Source organism: Amblyomma mixtum, chromosome 7, assembly GCF_055824585.1.
Source record: "Amblyomma mixtum isolate Tamu chromosome 7, ASM5582458v1, whole genome shotgun sequence".
Lineage (NCBI taxonomy): Eukaryota > Metazoa > Arthropoda > Arachnida > Ixodida > Ixodidae > Amblyomma > Amblyomma mixtum.
The window spans coordinates 140,941,456-140,968,432 of NC_143018.1; the positions used below are offsets into that span (position 1 = coordinate 140,941,456).

A 26,977-nucleotide genomic window follows, 5' to 3' on the forward strand; every position below is an offset into this window, starting at 1 on the left:
TGTTCCAGTGCGCACAACTTCGAACACTGCTACACTTAGAGGCGTTTTTCCGACAAACTTGCCACTACAAGACAGTGTATGTACAGGTACAGTTACAGTATTTATGAGTGACCATTTGCCCTTTATCTAATTGAAGAGAAACAAAAAGGACTAGGGTATAAAGCGCTACCATCTACCTCTGCTCAGGAGATAAATACAGGCACTTTAGGTCGGTTTAGGAATGAAATTGGCCAAACATATTCGGACAACAAAGTCTCATCCTCTTCCACAGAAATGGCATACAATAGCTTTGAAGAAGTATTTAGCTCACTGTACAAAAAAGCATTTTCCTTAAAAAAAGTCTGCGAAACCAAGCCACACAAATAAACCGTGGGTGACGCCATACTTGAGAAAAATGATAAATGAAAAGGATACACTCTACAACACATTTCTGCTGGAAAACCACAATCTGGATGCATTACAGGCATTTAAGAGATGCAGAAATTCTTAACAAAATACTTTGGAACACTAAATGCGAATATTGTTTTCAGTTATCTTTTCTAGCAACCCAACTATTAATTTGAAAGAGTTGACAACAGAGAACAAAACGATAAACAGAGAAAGTTAGTAGGTGTCTTCAACGAATATTTCACATCACACCTCTTCCTCAGAGTTCCCACAATCCTTTTATACATTGTTATTTGAGACCTCCTCCTCAGTAATCAATTTTTTTTTAACTCCAACAGACACTAGTGAAGTCTTTAACGCATTCATGGCACATAAGAAAATCAAATGCGAAGATTTTGATAGCATCAAATGCAACCAGCAATTTTCGAGCTAGACATTATTACCATTATCATCATCAGCCTGACTACCATCACTGCAGAGCAAAGGCCTCTCCCATGTCTCCCCAATTAACCCTGTCCTTTGCCATCTGTGGCCACCATGCACCCGCAAATTTCTTAATCTCATCCGCCCACCTAACCTTCTGCCGCCCCCTGCTACGCTTGCCTTCTCTTGGAATCCACTCCGTTACCCTTAAGGACCAGCGGTTATCCTGCCTTCGCATTACATGGCCTGCCCAAGCCCACTTCTTCCTCTCGATTTCAACTAGGGTGTCGTTAGCCCACGTTTGTTCCCTCACCCACTCCGCCCTATCAATCTTCTTTCCATAGCTCGCTGCGTTGTCCTTAACGTAAGCTGAACCCTCTTTGCTAACCTCCACGTTTCTGCCCCATAGGTGAGTACCGGTAAGATGCAGCTGCTGTATACTTTTCTCTTGAGGGATATTGGCAAACTGCCATTCATGATCTGAGAGAATCTGCCATATGCACTCCATCCCATTCTTATTCTTCTAGTTATCTCCCTCTCATGATCCAGATCAGCTGTCACTACCTTCCCTAAATAGACATATTCTTTTACTACTTCCAGCACCTAACCACAAATTGCGAACTGCTGTTCTCTTGCTAGACTTTGGTTTTCTGCATGTTAATTTTTAGACCCACCGTTCTACTCTGCCTGTCTAACTCACTGATCATGCTTTGCAGTTTATGTCCTGAGTGACTTAGCAAGGCAATGTCATCAGCAAATCACAGATTACTTAGGTATTCTCCATTAGCTCTTATCCCTAACTGTTCCCATTTCAGACCCCGGAATACCCCCTGTAAACAGGCCGTGAATAGCATAGGCGAGATCGTGTCTCCCTGCCTGACACCTTTTCTTATTAGAACTTTATTGCTGACTTTATGGAGAACTGTGGTAGCTGTGCAATCGTTATAAATACCTTCCAATATTTTCACATAACACTCTTCTACACTCTGATTCCGCAATGCCTACATGACTGCTGAGGTTTCTACAGAGTCGAATGCTTTCTTGTAATCAATGAAGGCTATATATAGGGGCTTGTTATATTCTGCGCATTTCTCTATCACCTGATTGATAGTGTGAATGTGGTCTATTGTCGATTATCCTTTACGAAAGCCTGCCTGATCATTTGGTTGATTGAAGTCTAAAGTTGTCCTGACCCTATTAGCGATTACCTTAGTAAATACCTTGTAGGCAACGGATCATTTGGTTGATTGAAGTCTAAGGTTGTCCTGACCCTATTAGCGATTACCTTAGTAAATACCTTGTAGGCAATGTACAGTAAGCTGATTGGGCTGTAATTCTTCCAAGTCCTTGACGTCTCCTTTCTTATGAATTAAGATACTGTTAGCGTTCTTCCAAGCTCTAGGTACTATCGAGGTCACAAGGCATGACGAATACAGGGTGGCTAGTATTTCTTGCACAATCTCTCCTCCATCCTTCAGCAAATCTGCTGTTACCTGATCCTCATCAGCTGCTTTCCCTCTTTGCATTGCTCCTAAGGCTTTCTTTACTTCCTCCTTCATTACTGGAGGGATGCCCCATTGCTGTGCTCGACTGCCTCCCTCAGTAACTTGATGATTATATTCGCTACTGTATAGATTTGTGTAGAACTCTTCGGCTAATTCAACTATCTTATCCATATTGCTGATGACATTGCCCTGTTTGTCTCTTGCATACATCTGGTTTTTACCTATGCCCAGTTTCCTCTTCACTGTTTTTTTGGCTACCTCCATTCTCAAAAGCATGCTTGACTCTCCATATTAAACTGCCTCATGGCATTATCACTCCATGTATAATGCACATTTATGATCTAATTTTAGGTACCATAATATTTCATCAAATAATGAAGACAGCTAAAGTAACAGGCTTGTTTAAAAGTGGTTACAGAAATAATCTAGCTATTGCTAACTATAGGCCCATATCTATTTCGCCACTGTTTTCTAAGTCACTGGAAAATGTAAATCACTCCAGACTCTTTACTTTCCTCAGTAAACATTCCCTTATTACTTCAGCTCAGTACAGCATTAGACCTCCTTTATCGATGGAAGGGCTTTATTACACCAAGAGAAATTAATATAATGTAACACTGAGAATAAACTTCTAACCCTGGGTATTTTTATCAATTTTGTGAAAGCTTTGGATTGGATAAATCACATTACTATGTTGAAAAAACTATTCTGTTATACAATTCGAAGCTTTGTAGCTATTTATCACGAAGGTATCAATCCGTTTGCGCTCACAGAGAATTGTCAACAGCCCATGAGATTAAGTGTGGCGTTCCACAAGGCAGTATCCTGGGGCCGCTGTTATTCGTTATGTATATAAATTAATGAAAACTCCGCTAATTACATAATGTATGTAAATGACAAGTATCTTTTTAACAGGAACTGATGCTTATGGCCTAATGTGAAAATCTTATACTGCATGCATTAAATGCATGGTCTCTCAGAAACTCATTATTAATAAGCTGTTCTAAAACAAATGCTGTCTTCTTCTACCCAAAATCCATCCCATAATATTAGTGAAGTCCTAAACTTTAAATGACTCAGTGACTGAAACCTCTCCTGATGCAAATCCCTGGGAGTAATTTGAACTTATGCTTTGGAACCACCACACTGACTACATGCGCACTAAACTTACGAAGGCTTTAGGTATGCTAAGGAAGTGTATGTTTTTCCTCCCAGTCCATCAAAATCAATTAACATATACTGCCTTGTTTGAATCGCATTTGCATTACTGCTATCGAGTACGGGCAAACAGCATTACGAAGGCACTGTATAAGCCAATTTTAGTGCAAACAAAATACTCTAAGAGCAATTTCAAAACAGCCTTATGATGCCCACACATCTCCATTGTCCATCAAACTCAAAATCATGAAATTACACAAGCTGTATGAGTTTAAGCTACCGTAAACAAATAAATCTGAAATACGTAAGGACACACACACTTCAACAACACTGGCAAACTTACAAAGCAACACTTCTTTACACTCAATGCGGCACACAGAACTTTAGCATGTCTCGCACAAACTATGGATTTCAGATGGCTCAGTCTAGCATTCCACAGGCTTTAAATAAATGCTACCTCACAATAGAGAAATTGCACGCACTTTCTAAAAATGACTGACATGCGCTTTTTGTATAATGCATTTTTCTCCATTCGGTTTAAAGGGACACTGAGGAGAGCTCTATTAATATTTTTTTTATAGCAAAATCCGATAGTTCGGCATTTCATGGCTTTGTTGCCACTTGGCCGGCAGCGAAAGATGCATTTATTTCTAAGAAATTTGGATTCGAAGTTGAAATAGTTTTTCCCGCCGCTCTGATTCAAACTTGGGATTCTGCTATGACGACACAGAACTAAGTGACGTGAAACATGACATTCACATGACGTAACGCAGACTCCGTGATTTCTGGTGGCCAGCAGTGCGGCCCAGCAGCAGCCGAAAAGAAAGCTACCGCCGGCTGCACGTTGAAGGCATCTATCGGCTATTGCGGCCGTCGCTTCGTTTACATTTGCACCGGCGTTTTGCCAGCGTTACAATGGATCCCGTTCTCGAAGTCGTCAACGAAGTTCTCGCAAATAGACGCCTTTAGCATACCGTGTACCTTGTTACCGTTAGCGGAATACCGGGAGCCCCCATACCGCTGAGAGCAAGCGCTGATTGGTCCCGGCGCTGCAGGAGCGCGCGTAGCTATCGGTACGTGGCGCCATCTGGCGACGTCAAGGAGATTTGCGCATGCATTTGCTGCGCCTCAGTGATTCGTAGCTTCTCGTGTCCTAGTGTTGCTAGAACTATTGGTTCTAGCAACACTGTTTTGTGCTATGACGCCATGAAGCTTGTACTTGCGAGTTTGGCCTGTGGCGGCGATACCTGCATTTTGGTTCTTGCTCTTTTCTATGTTACAGGAGCTTTGTTGTCAGTATGAATGACGTTTTTGTAATCAGGAGCTGGTATTCTGTCGATGCAAGTCAACTTCAATTTCTCCTCAGTGTCCCTTTAATGCCCAACTCTTCCCAATCCAGTTTTCTGTAAACATGAGGTGAATAGTAGCAGAGGGATTTTCTCTCCTTGCCTGACACCCTTCCAAATTGGTACTTTCCCTGTAAAAGACTATGGCTGCTGAGCAACTGCTGTGCACATTTTCCATAACATTTCCACCAATTTTGCATTAGTACCAGAGCAATCCCAGTCTCAAACTAGGCACTTTTTGTGGCCATATTTGAACTGTTTCCTATCTTGTCCTAAAACCATTATCAAAAGCCATTGCCCATTTCGAGTGCAGCTGATGTGAATACTGACATTAGTTGCGCCTGCCTTGACAAGCCTGACAAGCCACAAGCGCACACAATGTTAGGCGTGTATTTCGTCCAAAAAGAATCTCTAACAAGGAAAACTTTATCCGCCACCCATCTGTTTCATAACCATTCTGCTTTAATGAAGATTGGTTTCTCTCTCTGAAATTCGTGCATTAGTGCATGAATACACGTCCGGTTACAGATGTGCACTTAGCGATGGAGGCCGCTACAGTGGTCGCACCTGTTTAGCTCCCCGAGACGTCCTCGAGCATACAATGCATATCGTATCGCGACACGCTCGTGGACCGACCCTCTTGCCAGGGGGGGTCACGAGCTCAAAGGTCATGCGGAGCAACGTTTTTAAACATTGATGCGGAGGACCGCTCAATTCCGACCACACCACACATACCGCGTGTCAATGTGAGCCGAAAGTATGTACCTGTTCGCCGTCCGGCCAGGCGCAGTGAATCTCCGGCGCCGCAATCAGCAGCGCGCGAACCACGACCACGGTCAGGAGTGCCAGGAAAGCCCCTACGACGAGCGTAACTAGGGTGACAGCCACACGCTTGTCACAAAACGTCCTCAGGCCCGTCCGAGTGACGGTTGCCGTTTTGCCGCCAGCCATGCCGCGGCAGGTTTCCTCGTGTTGCCGGAAAGTCTCTGACAATCGACCGCACGCGACCGGTCAGCCACTCCGAACGACCCGGCGGCCAGCTGATAACAGCCGGAAGCAACATGGGAAGCAATGACACTCGTGACGCAACATGCGACCAGCGTGCGGATTGTAAATACTTGCTGTGCGTGCGTGGATGTATGTGCGCGCCGGATTTTGGACGCAGTAAATACCAGTAAATATATTTTGCATGATTACTGCCCTGTTTCATAGGTGCCGCCACTATGCGATAAATACGGCGGCACGGACCGCGGTCACTGTGGATGCGGCTTTTCGCACACCGACTGCAGCTTGTTCGTTCGCTTTCGATGATGGCATCGGAATTAGTTTCGCGTGTTGTATTTGTAACAGGGAACAGCAACAAGCTGCGAGAAGTGGTGGCGGTGCTGGGCAAGATACCTGGTTTCGAAGTAAGTGACCCCGACATATCCCTGTTCCAACCCCCGATGTAGCATTTTATTCTCCGCGTGCCTGTCTCCGGGAGCCGTTGTGCAGCGCGCATTCTTCGAAAAGGAAAGCTTCTACTGTGCTTTTCAAAACACCTGTCGATGTTTGCGAGACGAAGGAGCTCGGCAACTCGTACGGGGCAAACCACACAGGACCCGGCCGGCAATGTATGAAATTTTGAAGCGTTATGTCGAGACGGCATGTGACGAAGTTAATGCGACTACTGCGCCATCTCGCCCAGTTGAACCAAAATGTAGGCTCCTGTTTTCGCGCGCGTGGTTCGAACGCTGTTATAACGCTGTCAGGAAGTGCTAACAGCAGTTGTAAAGTATTTTGATGAACCGCAGGAGCGAAGTCCGAAGCTAGAGGTACCTTCACGGCAGAAGTACGGTGTTTTCGTTTGCGCACAGCCAGAGGTTTCTTATAAAGTGCAGCTGTGCTATGGTTGCCGCGGTGGCTCGGTGGTTACGGCGCTCGGCTGGTGGCCCGAAAGACGCGGGTTCGATCCCGGCCGCGGCGGCCGAATTTCGATGAGGGTGTAATTCTAGAGGCTTAAAGAACCCCAGGTGGTCGAAATTTCCGGAGCCCTTCACTACGGCGTACCTCATAGCTTGAGTTGCTTTGGGACCTTAAACACCAATAAACGAAACCAAACCAGCTGTGCTGTGGCTGTAGTCTCGGTAGTCTCTGGAAGCGTACTCGCACTGCGCTCAACATATCAATGGTGGTGGTGAACTCTTTTGTTACGCCCAAAAACTGGTGACCAGTCCAAGAACCGGTTGCGCTGGCTTAGAGGAGGTCGGCGGGGATCCCTTGGGATGTCGCCGCCTCCACCGCGCGCTGGATAAGCCGGCGCTGGTCTGCCGGCTCGGAAGTACGCGGGAGAGACTGCCAGTCTCTGGGGTGTTTGAGTTGTTTGTGTTGTAGTGTGTACAAGTCCACGCCACGTGTATGAGAGGGGCTGGAGTTGAGCAGAGTTTGCACATAGGGTCTATCTGTTGCGGAAAGATCCCGCTGTATAAGAGGGGGTTTGGAAAACTGCCAGTTTGTAGTTTGCGCCATTGGAGGGCCTCGCGTCTTGCTAGATCACGGTGTGTGGAAGGATAGAGACATCTTTCGAGCCGGTAGTTCTGGATTATGTCCGTGTAAGTGGTGAGTAGAGAAGCGCGTGAGGTATTGGTGTCAGAGGAAGCAGGGAGGCTGATCATCCACTCAGCTCAACATACTGGCCTTCCGCGTCGATGTGCGCGTAGTTCGGAAAGGTGACAAGAATGGCGATCAGGTACATTTGGTTGGCAAAAGAAAACAGCGTGAAAGAACCATACGAAGACTAGAAAAGAGCTGGAAAAAAAACATGCTTAGTTACAACAAACGAAGGACAGACACATGCTGCATGTACACATACATTTCCTCTTTTTATGTGAATACATTATTTTCCGAGGAAAAATGAAATAAGCCCTCTGGTTCAGACCGAAGTAAAATTGGGCAATATGAGTTCTCACTCAACTAAACTTTTATGGCGGTGGATAACAGTGCAGCGGACAGACGGACCTGATGTGCGCGTGTGTGCGCACGTATGTGTGTGTGTTGCACAAATAAATGCTCGCCTTAGAATGCTTTTCCCAGCTAAACGGGCGCATTGTTTGAGCTGAAATTTCGCACAGAAATGGCATTTGGTCGGCAGAATAGTTTTATACCATGTTTGTTTGGGATACTTACCTGGTTTGATCAGAACTCGGGTATTCACATCGTTTGCGGTGACAACGAAGGAAATTAAAGGTGACAATAGATGATGGAGCTGGCAAGTCTTCTGGGGGACATGAAGAGGTAAGCTGTACCATGCATCATCATCTGTGTGTGCTTGTTAAACAGTGTGTCAGCTTACCATAATGCACAGTTTACTGCATTTTTACATATGGCCTCCTGTGGTTTCCAGGCATACATTGACACAAGTGATGACGGAGTCAGTATACTTTCCACAGAACATGCCGAGGTAAGCTTTTCATGAAGCACCATCATTCATCCACTTGCATTTTGACAAGTCGTATATTCTGCATCTGAAAATTGCGTATGCCGGAAATGCAGCTGAAGAACCAAATCACAGGCTATTATTTAATTATCTCAGGCCTCCCCAATTGCTGCCAGAGGTACAAGAATGGAGACAGATGCTCCACAGGGAACAGCTGTGTAAGCATCTAGTCGTAGCATTATGCACGACATAGGTGTGCAAGTTCGTTTGCCTGGCCGAAATACAGGTGAGCTGGAGCATGTCACCGGATATATGCTGGCTTTTACTGTGAAAACTAAAATGTTTATAACTTTGTTTCCATTACTACAAGTATAGAATATACTGTTGTGTGTACGCCACCTATGAGCCTAGCAGATCTGTTTCAGTATTTCAACAACAGGCCTGATCAGAAGTTGAGGAAAGAACGAAGTGGCTGGGTGGTAGAGGTAAAGCATGGTAACTGGATGTGTACGTGGACATGTGTAGGCATAGGTGGCAAGGCTACCCTTGGAAGGTAATTATAAATATATTACCCAGGATCACGCAAATGTGGGTTTATCACCAGTTACTGCTCACAAAGAGTAATGAAATTGCAATTACTTCACACTAAACTAATTGCAGTTATTAAAATTTTAGAATTTTTTTTCACACACGGAAAGAAGTACAATCGGGGTCAAAAGTAACTGACCCAACCTCCAAGTTCCGAATCACCCCGCATTCCGTGCCGGTACCACCTGACGACGCATTCCTGGTGCCAAAACCACCGGTGCAGTGGACAGGGGTCTGTTACTTTTGACTCCGACAGTACACTGTGAAAAGCTCCCATAAAGATTTCAGGTTCTTAATCATAATACCGCAGTTGCAATGAAGTTTCAAAGTGCTAAGGGAGCAATTACCAATTTGCAATTAAGGGAGCAATTATGGAGGCAAAATTCTAGAGGCCCGTATACTGTGCAATGTAGTGCACGTTAAAGAACCCCAGGGACGTTTAAACCCCTATAAACCAAACCAATTGCAGCTTTGCAGCCATATGGCTGCACATGGGTGGATGCAATTGAGTAATTGCTCCCTCATTACAAATCTACCCCACCTTGGGAGATTCCCCTAAAACATCTGACCAGTTTCAAAGTGGGCGTAGAAAACTCTGCCCTCCTTTGCCGGCACAAGCAGAAGCAGTGGTTTAAAAGTAGTAAATTCAAAATTAATTAATTATTTTTGGTGTGAAATTACTGCCTCCAGGCAATGCATCGCATTAAATTGCTAAATTAAAAAGTGAAATAAAAAGGTGTGTAAAATACTGTAATTTATTGTCTTGCACTAATTTAATTACTGCTGCGTCTGTGAGTGGAAGTTAGCCTTCTGTTATTGCAGGTGCTTAGGCAGAAAAATAATTTTGAAGTAATAAAATTAAATGGTTATGTTAATGTGTACTGCCAGTCCAATATCTTGCAGCAGTGTGAACTGCCACACCAATTTATGAGGCAACTGCTACAGAGATATTAGGCAGTGTTTAATTGCAGCAGTGCAGTTCTGAATTATTTTTCTGTGTTTCAGTGGTTCAGATGAACGCTGTGGTCAAGAGACAAGAGAACAGGCAGTTCTGACAGATCAGGCCACCTATCAAAAGTTTACATCGACGCCTGTGAAACGTCTCCGTCTGGACGTTCAACAGGAGTCCAGCCCTTTGGTGTCACCTAAAGTGTCACCAGTACATGTCAGAAGTGATGACGATGACACGTATGAGCCGAATGACTCAACATGGACATTAGACGAGACACTGGAAGATGAGTAAGTACAGTAGGCTGCCTGAAAAGGAATATACCATTTAGAATCCTCTGTGTTCTGCAGTAAACTGACTGAGAAGACAAGAAAAATGGCAGAATGGGCAAGTTGGTGTTCCTCCATAATTTTCCAACACTGCTTCAGAACCAGGGCAGGGAGCGAGAAGGAATGCACGCACACAATGCCGTGTGTGTTCCCTCTCATTCTTCATCCTGGTTTCGAAGTGCCCTTGGAAAATTAAGAATGAAAAGACGATCTGCTGCCTGACTTTTGAACCGCATCTGATAAATTGACATGTGTCACGACCAAGTAGTCGCATTAAGAGAAAAAAATGCTCTCAATAACCTTACAACAAAATAATGTTACATACAGCGCTGTAACTGAGCTCTGCGGGCAAGTTGTCAATGTTAAAAGTACCAATCAGTCTATGCCATCTTGCCTAAAGAAATAGTTGAACAGGGCGCATTACTGCGTAACTCGAGACTTGACAAAATGACCTCGTTTTACAGGGACAGCGATGATAATGGAGACACAGAGAAGAGCAGCAACTACATTGTTGCCCATACCTGCCTCATGGTACTGCTGAAAATATGCCTGACCTGCCTTTACCGACCCTGCAAAGTGAGGCTGCGCTACATTGGGACGTGCATCAGTGCACAAACAGAATGCCCCAATGGGCATATACACACATGGTCGAGCCTGCCTCTGGTTCAAGCCCTGCAGGGACTCTAAGACTGATGCAGATAATGAAAATCAAGGCAATCAGTGAACACACGTTCTTTGATTACCGGAAGGCATACCTCTTCCCTGCGGTCAACATGGTGAGTGTGCAAGCTACCGTCTTTCACTGTGGACAAACCCTAATTTACAGTATGCAACAGAAAATAAAGCTAATAAATCATAAATCCGGCAGGCAACGTTCTTTCAGGAATTTGCAAATGGCAGTGCAATGCATGACTACCTTCAAATATTAGTGTTGGTCCAAGTGATGTCAAAGTTGTATGCTGTCTACTGCTTAATTTCATTGCATTCACTGGCAGTGCGAATACTGTTTCAATCCAGTGCATGTTCAGCAAAGGATAAGGTGCACTGCTCTGGGTTAACCCATCAGAAAAAGTCTACATGAACAAAAACTCCTGCACTCCTAGCCTTGTGCTGTGACATCTTTATCGAAAGTAATAAGGCTGCCTGTGAATTACTCATTGACATCCACCCAAGCGCAGCCATTTGGCTGCAAAGAAAAGCCGTATGGCTGCGCTCGGGTGGATGTCACTGAGTAATTACTCCCTTACAAATCTACTCCACCCTGGGGGATTCCCCTAAAACATTTGACCACAACGTAAGCTAGTCGCAAAGCACTGAAGCTGCTGTTACCAGCCCTCACTGGCTACGAGGATCACCTGTGTGGTGTGCAGCTACGACATCACAGTCTCCTGATAGCATAAGGAGCAGCACACATAGCCTTGTTACTTTTTGCAAAGACGGGATATGTTTTGAAGATTGCTCATAATGATCACTGTGCCCAGCTGTGGCAAACTAATTTTTACAAAACAGAAAGGTAGTTGGGCTATGCTGCAGCTGGTGATTGGGCAGAATATCAACGAATGCGCCAGTTCATCACCTCACAGCCAACAGCACATGTCAGGGTAGGCAAAATTTGAAAAATGTGGAAGAGATGAACTGACATAGTCTAGCCGTGTGAGACCTTCAACGGAGCTCTAGTGATCCATTAGGCCAGCCCATTGTTGTGTGGCAAAGGCCTCCTGCCCAAGAAAGCCATCTCCCGGTCCTACATCCAATTCAGGCAGCAGCTCACTGCTCTTCCTGCCCCACACTCCTGTGTCTCTAGTTCCCAGGCCCATGCCTTTCATAAAAATCACACTCATTACATCAGCAAGGCTTCATTGTACCTCTTCCGCTCTGGCCTCTCCTGACCTCACTACCCTGAACTCCATGCTGATCTTGCACACTGTCTCTTGTACTCTCCTGTCGCTCTTTAGTCCCCTTTCTGTGCCCTCCTCTCACGCCCAGTTCTCTCCTGTCACCTCTGGCTGGCTTCTCATGGAGAGAATGAGCTCAGCCTGGTGCGGCAGGCAGAGCACATTCTGAGCACTTGATCTGTGCTCTGAAGTAAAGTGTCTTACTACTACTGCTATCACATGAAGAACAATAGCTCCGCCGCGATGGCTCAGTGGTTACAGCGCTCGGCTGCTGTCCCGAAAGACACGGGTTAAATCCCGGCCGTAGCGGCTGAATTTCGATGGAGCCGAAATTCTAGAGGCCCGTGTACTGTGCGATGTCAGTGCACGTTAAAGAACACCAGGTGGTCGAAATTTCTGGAGCCCTTCACTACGGCGTCCCTCATAGCCTGAGTCACTTTGGGACGTTAAACCCCAATAAACCAAACATGGAGAACAAGACAGTTTCAACTGAAGCTGAACATTGCATTTCCCACAGATCTGGCAAGAGCAAGAAGAAAAACTACTGGCATCCCTAGCTGACAGTGAGGTGGAGCTCTGTGGTGATGGACGCTGCGACTCGCCTGGCTGCAGTGCGGAATTCCTAACATATTCATTTCTGTGCCCCAGCTTGGGAAAAATAGCACACACTGAATGAGTGCAAGTGGGAGAGGTAAGTGCAAAAATGCATTGCTTTGAAGAGCAAGCAGAATTTATGACGGTACTTTGAAGCTCAGCATTAAAGCTGAATTGAATTCTAAATAAAACATTTTCAGAGTGCATTCAAATGCAATGTAGGAACATTGCATTAACTCTATTTTCCCCCTTTTTTTTCACGGCTTTAGCCCAGTGATGGCAGCTGTTTAACATTCATTAGGTTAGGGCTAACTAAAAAGAAAAAAATCCAGGGGGGCACTTTGTTGACCTGAAGTGCGTGAGGCAAAAGCCTTAAGCGCAGTGTCGCTGCTTGTGTCACTGATGTGTCGTTAAGATGTTAAACTTCACCTTTAAGAGTTGAACGTCTTGCAACGTTGCCAGGGAGTCCACAGAATGCCATTGCCTGTTTGGCTGTACGCAAGGTAAATTGGTTTTTGAGGAAAGGAAATGTAGCTGTCTGTGGACACCTGAACCGCGCTGTAGCGGGAAGGGAGGAAGATGGGAGTGAACGAAGACACGGTATTAGCTAGACAGGCCTTTGTTCATTCCAAACCATCGAGCTGGCATGGCAGAGTGGTTAGCGTGCTCATCTCGCACTCTGGAGACCCTGGTTCGATTCCCCAACTCGACCAATTTCCTACTCGGTTTTATTTATTTATGTGGTCTGACTAGAAAGGTTCATTAGGCTAATTGGTCTTTACCTTTGTTCTAATGTCATCCATCATGTCCTGTCACTCACCTGTCAAATGATGGAACTCTCTAGAATGTTCGACACAGTGTCTGAAACGTCTAGAAATGTCTAACTACTAATGAGGTTAATGATAGTTAAGCATGACTTGCACATTTCGTGATACTAGTTAATGTATGGTCAGTGATAGTTAACATGACGTTAACTAGTACACTGATTAATTAGTGTTAGTTAAGGTACAGGTGGAGTGCACAGTCCCACATGCCACTTCTTAACTACTACTAATAACCAACTAGTCGTGTAGTCATTAAGTACAATGACATAGTCATGAAATCCCTTTATATCATGTTCCGATCTCTTTCGATTGCACCCGATTAAGTATCGATTGGCTATTGATATGCCCATGTAAGGCATGCATCCAAAACGCGTACACATTTGCTAACACGTCTTGGTCACGACAGTAGGAGGCATTAAAGGCTTTTGCCTTAATAAAAATAATGAGCCCCTGCCTGCACCGGCAGCTGTTTACAGTCACATCAACTCCTATGCTTTTCAGACAGATGCAGTGGAGGCAAGTGGCCACATGGAGAAGGAAGGCCTTATAAGAGGCCTTGCCTTCTTTTCAAATGTAGGAATTCACATCAATGGCATTGACTATGGACAGGCACCCAGGAATAAACACATGTAGCAGTACCACTCCAAAGTGCACTACTCTCATGTCTGGCATGTAGCAAAAGGTATGGAGAGATTTTCACCTTCTTCAAATTAACATGTGATGTCAAGCCATGTAAAATGAAATTTACTCATAACCTGCTGTAATTGCTCATACTTTTGTTGTGGTAGCAACAACACACAAATTATCCCAACACAATCCTTACTGGATGCTAGATTTACTTGGGCATTCCTATTGTCTTTTAGGCATGAATTAAGTAAATCTATAATGTGAACGGAACTGAATATGTAGTTTCCAAGCACTAATGTTCATTTACAGCTGGAATCAATATGAAGGTGATCATTCCCAGACAAACCTACCAGGACAGCCCCGCCGCGGTGGCTCAGTGGTTATGCACTCGGCTGTTGGCCCGAAAGACGCGGGTTCGATCCTGGCCTCAGTGGCTGAATTTCGATGGAGGCGAAATTCTAGAGGCCCGCGTTCTGTGCGATGTCAGTGCACGTTAAGGAACCCCAGGTGGTCGAAATTTCGGGAGTCCTCCACTACGGCGTCCCTCATAACCTGAGTTGCTTTGGGACGTTAAAGCCCCCATAAACCAAACTAAACCTACTAGGACAAAGTGCTCTACCACAGCTTACATTTAGGAGAAAAACAAGCAAAATAGATGAGAATAGCTGGCTCCTTTGTCTCCACACATTTCACTGCCACTTTTTTAAAAGAAAATTAGACATTATGCTAGAAAAAAAAATGTTTTGTATAGCTGCAATGATACAGTTATCTTCATATTGACACTGACTGTCCCATGCACAGCTATCTCCATCAGTGACAGGTGCAGAGTGGAGACAAGAATAGGGAAGATCGGGGCTCTTTAGGACTTATGATACAAAGCCATCAGTGTCTGAAACCAAGGAAGGCATTGGGAAATATCTCCTTTTTTCGCTGTTAGAGGAAAGGTGACACTTGCCTAACAGTGCGTTTCCAACTTCCTTTTCTTGCCCTCACCAAAATAGCTATGAACAGTATATTCTACAGCAGCTCTAAACAAACATGCCATGCACCATACGGATAAAGGCACCTACTCATTACCATTTCGTGACAAAGAGAAGCATTGCCTTCGAATCGACAGCTCTGAAACGTGCAGCAGTGGTGGCAATGTGTGACTGGCTATGGGAAGAAGAATACTGACAAACTGTACATGCTATGTACATTTACTGTCTCGTATACATGATACACTCAAATTCATCACACCGCCGTGGTGGCTCAGTGGTTATGCGCTCGGCTGCTGACCCGAAAGACGCGGTCTCGATCCCGGCTGCCGCGGCCGAATTTCGATGAAGGCGAAATTCTAGAGGCCCGTGTGCTGTGCGATGTCAGTGCACGTTAAAGAAGGCCAGGTGGTCGAAATTTCCGGAGCCCTTCACTACGGCGTCCCTCATAGCCTGAGTTGCTCTGGGACGTTAAATTCCAATAAACCTAAACTCAAATTCATCACGAACTCCTTTTCATTCTTGCATTTTTTTGTGTGTGTGTGTTTTCTGCATTGTGCTCTTCCTACTGAATGAATCCTGCAGCTAAAAATCCAGCTGAAACTCCTACTAAAGAGAAATTTTGGATGGTTTTTCAGGGATCACGAAAAAACTGGTCACCGCTTCAAAAAAATCTGGCTCCAGTGCTATAGGAAACTGGAAGCAAGTGATTATAAAACACTTGTATACTGGTGTGCTTGTGCTTGTGGTGGGGACGACGAGCTGCTTGCGGCAGCTAGGCATAGTCTCGTGAATCATGTGAGAAACATCCACGAAGGGCACAACCAACTCTATCCAAAAGGTGTCTGCATGGACCTTTGAGCAGCTCTGCATGGCTCAGTGTTGGTAAGTGCAGTTAACACCTCTACTCAGCTTTCTCAGGACTTCAGTGGGCTCTTAGAACAACACTAGTCCACCAGCAGAGATCTTGTGCGCCTACCGAAAGTAGTCAGAGAAAATAATGCCACTGTTACCCCATGCCATTCCAATAGAGTTATCTCTACAGCATGCAGAATGTTCGTTTTTGTACAGTTGCATAACAGCACAAAATGTTGTGTGTGATTTTTTTCACATTCCCTTCCACACAAGGAAGTGGAAGCCATTGTAAAAGCAGCAGTGCTTCTAAACCTGCTTGTAGAGCTGTCTCCACAAGTACAAACACACGGCCTGGAGTCGGTCCACAGCGTGTTTATTTATTGATTTAGTTATTTACAATACCCCTAAGGGCCCTCGTGCGAGGGTATTATATAGGGGGGGGAGATACAAGCATAAAAATATAGCACAGGCACTTGAAACAAAATATACGTAATAACAAAGTATGAAATAAAGCTAGTAATGTACACAAATAACACAACAAACAACGCAAAATAAAACACGCAGTAAATGCACATAATACAACAAAAATACAAAATCTGTTAGTGCATGATTTGCTTTAACGAATGCTGAAACGAATGTGAGTTAACCTGAGTACCTATGTGTGATGGCAAGTTATTCCAGTCTATTATAGTGCGAGGAATGGATGATTTTGCGTAGAGCGATGAACGGCATGTTATGCGTTTTATTTTGTTAACGTGGTCGCGGCGAGGAAAGACTGCAGGGTGAGGCAAAAAGAAGTTGTCGTGGAGGGTGGGATGGTGATACAGTTTGTGAAGTAAGTCTAAACGAGCGAAATGGCGTCGACATGATAGCGGTTCCAACTCGGCACGCTGTTTTAATGCTGTGACACTGGTGAAGTGTGAATAATCTGAAAAGATGAAGAGAACAGCACGGTTTTGCAGGGATTCAAGGTTGTTTATGATGTAAGTTTGTTGGGGGTCCCATATGGCAGAAGCATATTCAACTTTAGGGCAGATTAGAGTGATGTAAGCAAGTTTTTTTAAGTGTGAAGGCGCGTGTTCGAGATTACGCCTAATAAGGCCGAGTGCACGATTGCTGATGCTAAGATTGTGTTAATATGGTGATGCCAAGTTAGGTCAGACTGAAAGTGAACTCCTAGGTACTTGTAAGTTGTTGCAAGTTCTACTCTATCATTATTGAGGAAGTAGGCTGAAGGAATTCGAGTGGAACTGGTAGTAAACGACATTAACTTTGTTTTAGATGCATTTAGAGACATTAGCCAGGAGGAACACCAAGCCGTTACAGCGTCAAGATCAGTTTGAAGGGAATGGCGGTCAGTTTCATTAGTAATATTACGACGGGTGAATGGGTTCGCCCCCAGATCAACCGCATTTACATAGTATGAAGGTATGAGGGCTCGGTGAGTCTGCATAAGGACACATGCACAATGTCATCCATCATGTCTGAGCAGTGCAGCACACAAAGCATAAGGAAATTTTTTTTCCAACATGGTAAAGATGTCTCAAAGTCTGTGGTCATATTTCTGTACCTTTCTAGCACACTCCTGGCAGCTCTTCATTTTAATGAGAACGGTGACAGGGACCAGGCTGTGAGAAGCGATGGCACACCCATGTGGCACGTAAAGACAGCAAATGCAAGGCACGGTGCCACATTCGTCACCCCACAGAAGACAGCACCAACATTTGGCAAGTCACTGCGATTTGCATATTATATTCTTGTGTAGTTGGTGGTTGTGTGTAAAAGTGCATAGGAAGCAACCACTGCTGGTGCAAAGCCTTTAATAAATCTACCAGAAGCCTTCATCTTGTTAAAAAATACACAATACCATTGTTTTCATCAACGCAAAGGTGAACATTCGGTAGAGTTCTTTTAATTGACGTTGGCTGCAAAGCAAGATATCAGCATTCAAGACTTGTTCATGAGCTTTGTTCGGTCCCTCATAGTGGAACTAGTCAGGCTCTAGTTTTCGTAGATTGTGGAAAAACAAAAACAAAGTGAAGTCAACCATTGAGAGACCAATGCCTTTGTTTATTGCAGGGCATGCAGGGGACGTACAAATGAAGGTCAACGAGCTCCGTCTTTTGTACCCTAGCTTCAGAGAGGCCATGGAACACACAGAACCCAGAGTTGGCCCAGCTCGCGCAAAAACTGTGCAGTCCAGGCCATTCAGGGCAGGCCTGGTGGAAGCCCACAAAGCACGCTTTGCAAAGCCATGAAGTGGCTGCTGCACTGATGTAGCTGTGGGAAAAAAAAAGAAATTGGAAAGCTTTCAACTCATCTCCAGCATCTCGTGCCATGAAAGAGTGTGAGGATACACCTATTCAAATCATTTGCATATTTCACTACCACAAATCATTCCCCAGAAAATAAAGCATTTTAAATACCACTGATTTACCTTGTACATTGGCCATGATTTTGTTTTTCTCCTTTATCTTTTTTGGCTTTTTGTCTGACGTTCTGTGGCAACCTATAGTATTTGTTACGTTCTGTGGCAACCTATAGTATGTGTTAGTATTGTAATGTGTCTTATTTGCAATTCATATTTATATTTTCATCCTGTAAGCTTGTCTTACAATTTTCTTTTTATAGTTTTTGTTTTTAGACCTGAACACTGAGTTCTATACAAACTGGGTGCGCTGGTGTTATCCTATGTGTTCAAAAAAAAAAGGGGGGGCTTCTGCCATTCGACTCCTCACAATGAAAATGAGTAAAAAAGAGGGATTCCTTCACATTGCCTTGGATCTTCACTCAGGAAGCCATGCACTCACAAGAGAAAGAAAGAAAAAAGAAAAAGGGGCTGCGGAACCAAGCGCGGGTGCACCGTAGGGGTACTATATGAAATTGCCCTCGTGAGTGGTTTTTCCTGTATAGGATAAACCGGGCACTGTGTAAATGAGCAAACCTCAGGGAGCATGAACAAAATAAAGAGGGCTGAAATTGAACAAAGCACACTAGACCTTGCCCTTCATGCTGTTGTGAGCCATGCTTTGCTGTCATGCGATTTCTTGCCAGAAGTAAGAATAGCCAGGGCACTGATTGAAGCATTCCACATCAGAAAGGTAGCTCGTGCATCAGTGGAAATTCTATAACATTGTATAAGGCCGAGAAAAAGTTTTCTGAGAACTATTTATCACATCACACTTGATCAAAAATAGAGTCATGAGTCTTCAAATAACGAAAAAATAGGCAGGCTTTCGTAAAGGCTGCTCGACAATAGGCTATATTCTCTCTATCAATCAGGTGATGGAGACATGCGCAGGATATAACCAACTACTATGTGTATATGGTCATCATAGATTACGAGAAAGCATTTGATTCAGTAGCAACCTCAGTAATCATGCAGGCATTACGGAATCGGGGTGTAAATGTGCCTTTGGTAAAAATACTATCTACAACGGCTCAACAACCACCACAGTCATCCATAAAGTGAGCAATAAAATTCCAATAAGGAAGAGTATCAGGCACGAAGACATGATCTCGCCAATGCTATTCACCGCCTCTTTACAGGAGGCATTCAGAGGCCTGGATTGGAAACAGTTGGTGATAAGAGAAGAATACCTGAGTAATCTGCGATTCGCTGACGACATTGCCCTGCTAAGTCACTCAGCAGATGAACTGCAAAGCATGATCAATGAATTAGACAGGCAACGCTGAACGGTGGGGCTAAAAATTAACATGCAGAAAGCCAAAGTAATGTTCAACAGCCGAGCAAGGGAACAGCAGTTCGCAATTGGTAGCGTGGTGCTGGAAGTGGTAAGGGAATGCGTCTGCTTAGGGCATGTAGTGAATCTGAATCACGAGAGGGAAATAACTAAAATAATAAGACGGGTAGAGCGCATATGGCAGGTTCTATCAGTTCATGAATGGCAGTTTAGCAATATCCCTGAAGAGAAAAGTATACAACAGCTGTATCTTACCGGTACTCACCTATGGGGCAGAAACATGGAGGCTAACAAAGAGGGTTCAGCGTAAGTTGGGGACAACGCAGCGAGATATGGAAAGGAAAATGATAGGTGTAACATTAGAAAACAGGAAGAGGGCGGAGTGGGTGAGGGAACAAATGCGGGTCAATGACATCCTAGTTGAAATCGAGGAAGAAGTGGGCTTGGGCAGGGCATGTAATGCGAGGGCGAGATAACCGCTGGTCCTTAAGGGTAACGGAGTGGATTCCAAGAGAGGGCAAGCGCAGCAAGTCAGGTGGATGGATGAGTTTAAGAGGCTTGCGGGGATGGGGTGGCCGCAGCTGGCACAGGCCAGGGTTAATGGAAGAATTATTATGGCTGAGGCGTTTGTCCAGCAGTGGACGTAGTCGGGCTGCTGATGATGATGACTGATGCATGAATATGTTCTTTGAGCAATTGACGACTGAGGATACATATGCACGTGTTTACCATGAAATAAAGCAGCTGTGAGTGGTTCTCTGTTCCATTGTACTCCACTGTGGGGTGTGTAGTGGCTTTGATGCCTTTAAATTGTTCTAATGAACAGCTACCAACCCACCCAATAAGAAGTTCTCTTGAGATGTAAGGAGAACCACGTTTCTCTGTTCTTGCCTTCAAGGGCACTGAATATAGCCCACACAACAAGAACATGAGAAATTAATTGGCTGTACTTGCCTCTTAATATTCAGGGTATCGAAAGCCTGTTGGTGTGTTCGTCGGGAAAAATATGCCCTTATCTTCACCACAACGCAGGCTGGCAAGGTGAGGGCTATGTTTTTTTCCCAGGCAATGCCAGAGCCACCGAACAAACTGCTGGTATGCTGTGTATCGGTACCTTCTGGGAATAAATAACCAAAGCACTGAGTGAATCATGCACTGTGATGGCAATACACACGTGCATGCATGTTAGATAACACCCAAGGATGAATACAGTTTCATAGTTGTAAAACTCGGTACGCTACAAGACTTATCATAGGCAATGAAGTGCACCGGAAATTAACTTTTTTGCACTGCATCTAGCATGAAACGCTTACTCATAAAAATATAACTGCACTATGATCCGGTGTAAAATAAAGAGAGAGAGAAAAGGACGGAAAGGCAGGGAGGTTAACCAGGCGATGCCCAGTTGGCTACCCTACACTTGGGGAGGGGAACAAAGGGAAAAAAGGAAAAAGAGCAGCAATAAAATGTGTTTTCCAAGTGTCCAGCGACCACTATGCCGCACACTGAAAACTTAAAGATTATAGACGGGAATACAACCCCGAGTCCCTTAAGAATCTCGGGAGCGCTTTCACCGCTTTCCTTTGTGAGGAAGGTTTGTCCAAGGCCCCAGAACGTTGGACTCCATTAGAGGACGCGAGTCCAAGCGGTACATAGTTGCAATTAGGAAACCACACTCTCGCTCAAGAACATTCAGGGATGAATGCCCTGGAATGCTAAGTTGTACCGTATGCGCAGCCTAACGCAGCATCAGCATCAAACGGGAACAGAACCTCGCTTGTGGACACCGTCGCTCATAGTTACCTGCTGTGCGCGTAGTTCGAAGTAAGCAACGTGGAGCACGGCGATGTTCAGGCATAGCAGCCTGGTTGTTCCGTGATGCAGCCCTCCGACTGAGCCACAACGGCGTGGTCCATCTCGCAGCAGCACACACTTCAGCTCCTAAAAGTTCGTCAGAAGTTTGGCACTATCCACAACTGCACCTGAAACAACCGCAAAAGAAAACGCTGACTGCGAATGCTTATCTGCAGTAGCAATGCAAATTTTACATAGCGTTCAGTCAGTAAATGAATAAGAGGATTTATCACAGTTTCTCATGACAGTAGGCGACATAGCAGCTGCCGGCTTTTAAATGTTGTTTTCGTGCACCTCGCAGTCACATGCTTTGGAGAAGGAAGAGGAAAACGCCTATGGCTAGCTAATGTTCCACGAGCCTCGATATTAGCAAACGCACGGCTCGGCGTGTTCGCTTAGTGGCCAGCTGGCCTGGACTACGGTCTACGAGGACTATTATTACAGAATTCACATATGTCCGCATGTACCAGTCTCTATCTCATCAGTCGTGACGATGGCTCGGCGATGACTGCTCCCACACTTGCTGTCGACAATGCCGGCTCCTCGGCACTTGGACATCCTTGATATCCAGCCACACCAGCCGCTTCAGCCCTCAAAAGCATAGCACGCTCTGTTGGGCTGAGGTCGCTGAAGTGCAGGCCGGAATACATGGAGCGTTTTTGAGGCGATTTTCGCCCGACGGCGCAGATTTGACGCCCGGCGTCGAGAAAAGCGCCCGCCGCCGCCGATCAGGACCGGCTAGATTTTGACGCGCGGCGTCCGGTGAGACCGGAAGCGACGGCTGAAGCGAGCCAATAGCAGCGCAGTAAGCCCGCTCTTCCGGTCCTCTGCCTGCCGCCGCCAACATGGCCGCCATGGCCGTCCAGCTACGCAGTGTTTTTTTGGCACGGAAATGTTATTGTCGTGAAAATAAACGCTTCTTCAGGCTTGAAATGTCGCTCTTTTTGGAGAACGCGGCCGAATCTTGGATCGGGATGCCTGCGCTCCCTCCCTGAAGCGAATGTGTCGCAGACAGCCACGGCTGAGCGGGCGTCCGAAGGTACGCGACGGCATGCATTCGAGCACGCCTGCTAAAATGTGTAAAATGGTGTCGAAGTGAAACTTTCCTGATTTCAACAGAATGGTCAGAGTCGCTATTCTCACAGACCTCCTTGCACAGTGGTGTTTGCCACTTGTTGATCATATTTGCTTTCGCGTCGAGGGATACGTGGCGACGCGCCGCCGCTTCAATGCTCCTTGTATCTCCTGCCGGGCGTCGCGCCGCCGCTACGTTTTCTGCCGCGCGAACGTCGTCGAAAAAAACGTCGCAATTATCCCGGGCTGGCAGCCGATAGATGCGTTCAACGTGCGGCCGGCGGTAGCTTTCATTTCGGCTGCTGCTAGACCGCACTGCTACCCGCCAGAAATCACAGTCTACGTTACGTCATGTGCACGTCATGTGTCACGTCACTTTGTCCTGTGTCGTCATAAGAGAGTCCTGAGTTTGAATCAGCGGCGGGAAAAACTGTTTCAACTTCGAATCCAAATCTCTTCGAAATAAATGCATCTTTCGCTGCCGGTCAAGCAGCAACAAAGCCATGAGATGCCGAACTATCGGATTTTGCTTACGAAAGCCTCATAGCTTCGAAGGCCCGTGTAGAATGTTATGTATTCAGGGCTGTCTTTAAAACATTCAACGGAAAATTTTCGACTCAGATCGTTTTTCAAGCTGCACATTTTTAGCTTCTACTAGCTCACCTTCACGTTGCACCCTGTTGAAAGAGGCTTTTGCTAGGCTCAGTTCCTCTGCCTGGCCCTTAAGCTTTGCTTCAAGGGTTTTAACACGTGCCATCAGAGCTTGAACTTTTTGCTTGAGGTCCGCCACTTCCTGCGAGCACACAAAATCGCACGCAGGGTCGTCACCGATGCTGCTCGATGAGCTAGCCTCGGCAGGAATGCTCCCGTCGCCCATTTCTGCCGCCTTCGGTGGCTCGGTGACAACATCGGTGGGCGGCACTACAGTCGGATACAACTTAAGAAGGCAGAGGATTTTCCCTGTCATAGGACCCCCTTGCAGCCAATGGCGTCGGCCGGTTCTCATGACCCTGCTATGGTGACAGTGCAGGGAGCGGTGCCACAATGGAGAGAGGGGCCTATCCCCGACTATGGAGGGAGGGGACTATCTCCTTTCATCTACCACTCCCTGCTTTGTCACCCTAAAAGGGTCAAGAGAATCGGCCGACGCCATTGGCTGAGAGGGGATACTTTGACGGGGAAAAGCCGCTGCCTTTTTAAGTTGTATCCGACTATAGCACCGTTGGTGGCAGAGTTTATGCTGCATGAGTGCCTCTTTCGAGGTTTTCTTCTCGGCGGAGGTTTCGGCGCAGAGAAGGCAAACGCAGTCGGCACAGCATCTTGTCTGAGAAAACGCCGATTCCCCGCTACATTTCCAAGATAGCAGTCTTCCACGAAATGCCTCGAACACACTTTGGTGAATTTTGTCACATTAAACTTCCCCTCGTCACGTTTAATTGCAATCAGCCACCTCTTCTCCCAATAAGCGCACCGTGGGAAGCAACAGAAGGACACCTACAGCAAAAGTGCATGAATGAGAAAAGGCTGATAATGAGTGTACTTGCCTTTGAGCCGCTTTCGTCGAGCACTCCTCGTTGCTTGCACAGTGGCACACAGCAGTGAGCGGGCATGATGCGGGTGGCTCTCAACACAGCGGTTGAGAAACGCGGGGAAAGCGGGCGATTCCGCATGGACGGCGTCTCGTCTGCATGCGTGCGCGGACGCTACCGGAGTGGCTCACCAAGCTAATGGCGGCAGCTAAGGCTTCGTGTTTCACTCGATAGATGGCGCTGAATTAGGAAGCAAATATTCAGCTTACAACTGACTAGTCTTAACTGGGAAAAGGCGTAAGCGTAACCACATCCGCAGGGATAGACGAAATTCCAATTAAGCTTATTAATGAACTTGGCCCAAGAAGCAAGGAAGCGCTCATAAAAGCATTGGAGACAGTCATAACAAATCAGCAAATTCCGCACAGCTGGAGACAGAGTAAAATGAATTTGATTTATAAAGGGAAAGGATATAAGATGAACATCAAATCCTACCGTCCGATTACGATAACGTCTGTTATGTACAGGCTGGCCATGCAGGCGGTGAAATTAAAAATGCAGGCATGGGTAGAAGGTAATCGGATACTCGGAGAACTTCAGAATGGGTTCAGAAGGGGTAGGCGTTTAGATGATAGCCTGTTCGTGCTTACCCAATGCATAGAAATAGCTAAGGCGGAAAACAGACCTCTGTTTTTAGCCTTTCTGGACATAAGCGGTGCATACGATAACGTGTACAGGGAACTCCTGTGGAGCATATTGAAAAATTTAGGTATCGGTCATGAAGTAATTGATTTTCTACAGGAAATCTACCGAGATAATGAAGTTTAAATTACATGGGAAGGGAAAAAAAGTACCACAACTGTGGGGGTGCACAAAGGATTAAGGCAAGGTTGTCCTCTATCACCGCTGCTGTTCATGCTCTACGTGATAAATAAGGAAAGAAGGCTAGAAGAAAGTAATCTAGGTTGTAATCTGTCGTACATATTAGGCGGAAATGTAGTTGAGCAGCGACTCCCAGGTTTAATGTATGCGGACGATATTGTACTGTTAGCAGATACCATGAAGATTTACAAACTTTGGTTAATTGCTGTGGAGACGAAGGAGACGCTCTAGGATTCTGTTTTAGCGCAACTAAATCAGGTGTGATGATTTTTAACGATACATCTGATCGGGTGCTTACGATACAAGGCCACGAAATACCCTAAGTGGCCGAATACAAATACCTCGGGATATGGCTAAACGAAGGACAGATATACACGGAAAAGCATGAACAGGCTCTTAGAGCAAAAGGACGAAGAGACGCCGGGATAATGAAGCATAGGGCATTATGGGGGTAGAACAAATATGAAGTACTAAGGTATTTGGAAAGGAATAATGGTGCCGGGACTTACTTTCGGCAAGGCGGTTCTGTGCTTAAGGGCAGAAGTTCAGTCGAGACTAGACGTAAATCAGAGAGCTGTTGGAAGATTAGCACTAGGTGCCCACGGCAAAACCACAAACGAGGCAGTACAAGGGGATGTGGGCTGGGCTTCGTTCGAAGCACGGGAAGCTAAGAGTAAAATACTATATGAAGAACGCCTGAGGAAATTGGACGATAACAGGTGGGCAGCTAAGGTATTTAAATATTTATACAGAAAGAACGTTAACTCACAGTGGCGGAAATGAACTAAAATACTAACCAGTAAGTATGCCGGTCATCAGGACAGAGAAAGAAAGAGCATTAAACGAGAGGTTAAAAACGCGGAAGTTAAAAATTGGATGAGTTCAATGGAAAAGAAACATAGTGTAGAACTATATCAGTACAGGAAAAGACAGATCAGGAAAGCAGTTTTCTATGATAACTCAAGAGGCAGTGCGCTGTACTCTTTGAACCTAGGTCAGGGTGTCTTAGAACGCGCAGCTACAAAAAAAAAATCAACGAAGATGATGACACATGTGCATCTGTGGAAACAATTGAACACCTCATACTCAAATGTGATGGTATCCATCCGGATGTCGATGCAGGCACAGTCACTCTTCCGGAGGCGCTAGGGTTTAAAGATAACAATGGTCATGTAAATAAATCTGCAGTGCAAGTTAGCAAAAAGCGATTGGAGGACTGGTGGCTGGAAAGCAGAGATGTGACGGTTAAGTGTAGGGAACCGTAGTGAAAGAAGATGACGAATCATAATGAGAGTTAACAACACGGTTGAACAAAAAGAAAAGCTGACCACCCCGTTTCAAAGGGAGCGCTGCTATCCATCCGTCCGTCCGTCCGTCCGTCCGTCCGTCCATCCATCCATCCATCCATCCATCCATCCGTGCGTCCGTCCGTCCGTCCGTCCATCCATCCATCCTCCTATTGGAGAGATATGTGAGAGGGCTTTGTCCCGCAGTGGGCGTAGTCAGGCTGATGACGTCGATGACGAGACGTTCTCTTCGCAGCTGGAGAATCGCGCCCTGGACCTTCCGGAGCCGCAGGGCGAGAGCGACTTCATCTGCCGGGCCAAGTGCGAGACCGCCGCGCGGCTAGTTGGCGGCGCGGTGCTGGTGGAGGACACCTCGCTGTGCTTCGACGCCCTGGGCGGCCTGCCGGGGCCCTACGTCAAGTGGTTCCTGCAGAGCGTCGGCCCCGAGGGGCTGCACCGCATGCTGGCAGGCTTCGACGACAAGCGCGCCGAGGCCGTGTGCACGCTGGCGCTGAGCACGGCCGCTGACGGCCCCGTTCGCCTCTTCCACGGCCGCACGCGCGGCACCGTGGTGGCGCCCAGGGGCAGCAACAACTTCGGCTGGGACGCCTGCTTCCAGCCCGAGGGCCACGGGCGCACCTACGCCGAGATGAGCGCCGACGAGAAGAACGCTATCTCGCACCGACACCGCGCCGTGCGCGCCCTGCGCGAATTCCTCCTGCAGCGCCACGAGCCCTGACGACGCCAATAAATAGGGACCGCCAAATGCAAATTAA

The 26,977-nt window shown here is 46.0% G+C and overlaps 3 protein-coding genes across 4 annotated transcripts in view; 2 read left to right on the forward strand and 1 right to left on the reverse strand.

The window, feature by feature from the left end:
- LOC149337726 (N-fatty-acyl-amino acid synthase/hydrolase PM20D1-like) overlaps positions 1–5,991 on the reverse strand; it is a 35,114-nt gene extending 29,123 nt beyond the window's left edge. The window contains exon 1 of the mRNA XM_089553485.1: positions 5,585–5,991. Within this exon, the coding sequence (XP_089409611.1) occupies positions 5,585–5,770 (186 nt within the window). The 5' untranslated portion in view covers positions 5,771–5,991. The remainder of the gene's footprint in view (positions 1–5,584) is intronic.
- LOC149337727 (inosine triphosphate pyrophosphatase) lies at positions 5,649–26,977 on the forward strand. Its single transcript, XM_089553487.1, has 2 exons — positions 5,649–6,228; positions 26,458–26,977. Exons 1-2 carry the CDS (start codon positions 6,082–6,084, stop codon positions 26,938–26,940), a joined length of 630 nt encoding a protein of 209 aa, XP_089409613.1. The 5' UTR covers positions 5,649–6,081; the 3' UTR covers positions 26,941–26,977.
- On the forward strand, positions 13,378–18,172 carry LOC149337728 (uncharacterized). 2 transcript variants are annotated; one of them, XM_089553488.1, is made up of 4 exons: positions 13,378–14,095; positions 15,656–15,902; positions 17,451–17,599; positions 17,952–18,172. In XM_089553488.1, the coding sequence occupies exons 2-4, from the start codon at positions 15,889–15,891 to the stop codon at positions 18,128–18,130; spliced, it is 342 nt and encodes a 113-aa protein (XP_089409614.1). In that variant the 5' UTR covers positions 13,378–14,095; positions 15,656–15,888; the 3' UTR covers positions 18,131–18,172. The 2 variants fall into 2 exon arrangements, with proteins under 2 accessions (XP_089409614.1, XP_089409615.1); XM_089553489.1 differs by lacking the exon at positions 13,378–14,095 and having other exon boundaries at positions 15,400–15,902.

Bases quoted from the DNA above. Each gene is read 5' to 3' on its own strand.
- LOC149337728 (XM_089553488.1), top strand. The intron at 17,600-17,951 runs GCAAGTCACTGC...TGTTTATTGCAG, and splicing joins GAAGACAGCACCAACATTTG to GGCATGCAGGGGACGTACAA.
- LOC149337727 (XM_089553487.1), top strand. From the start codon at position 6,082: ATGCGGCTTTTCGCACACCGACTGCAGCTTGTTCGTTCGCTTTCGATG. The intron at 6,229-26,457 runs GTAAGTGACCCC...TTCTCTTCGCAG, and splicing joins GCAAGATACCTGGTTTCGAA to CTGGAGAATCGCGCCCTGGA.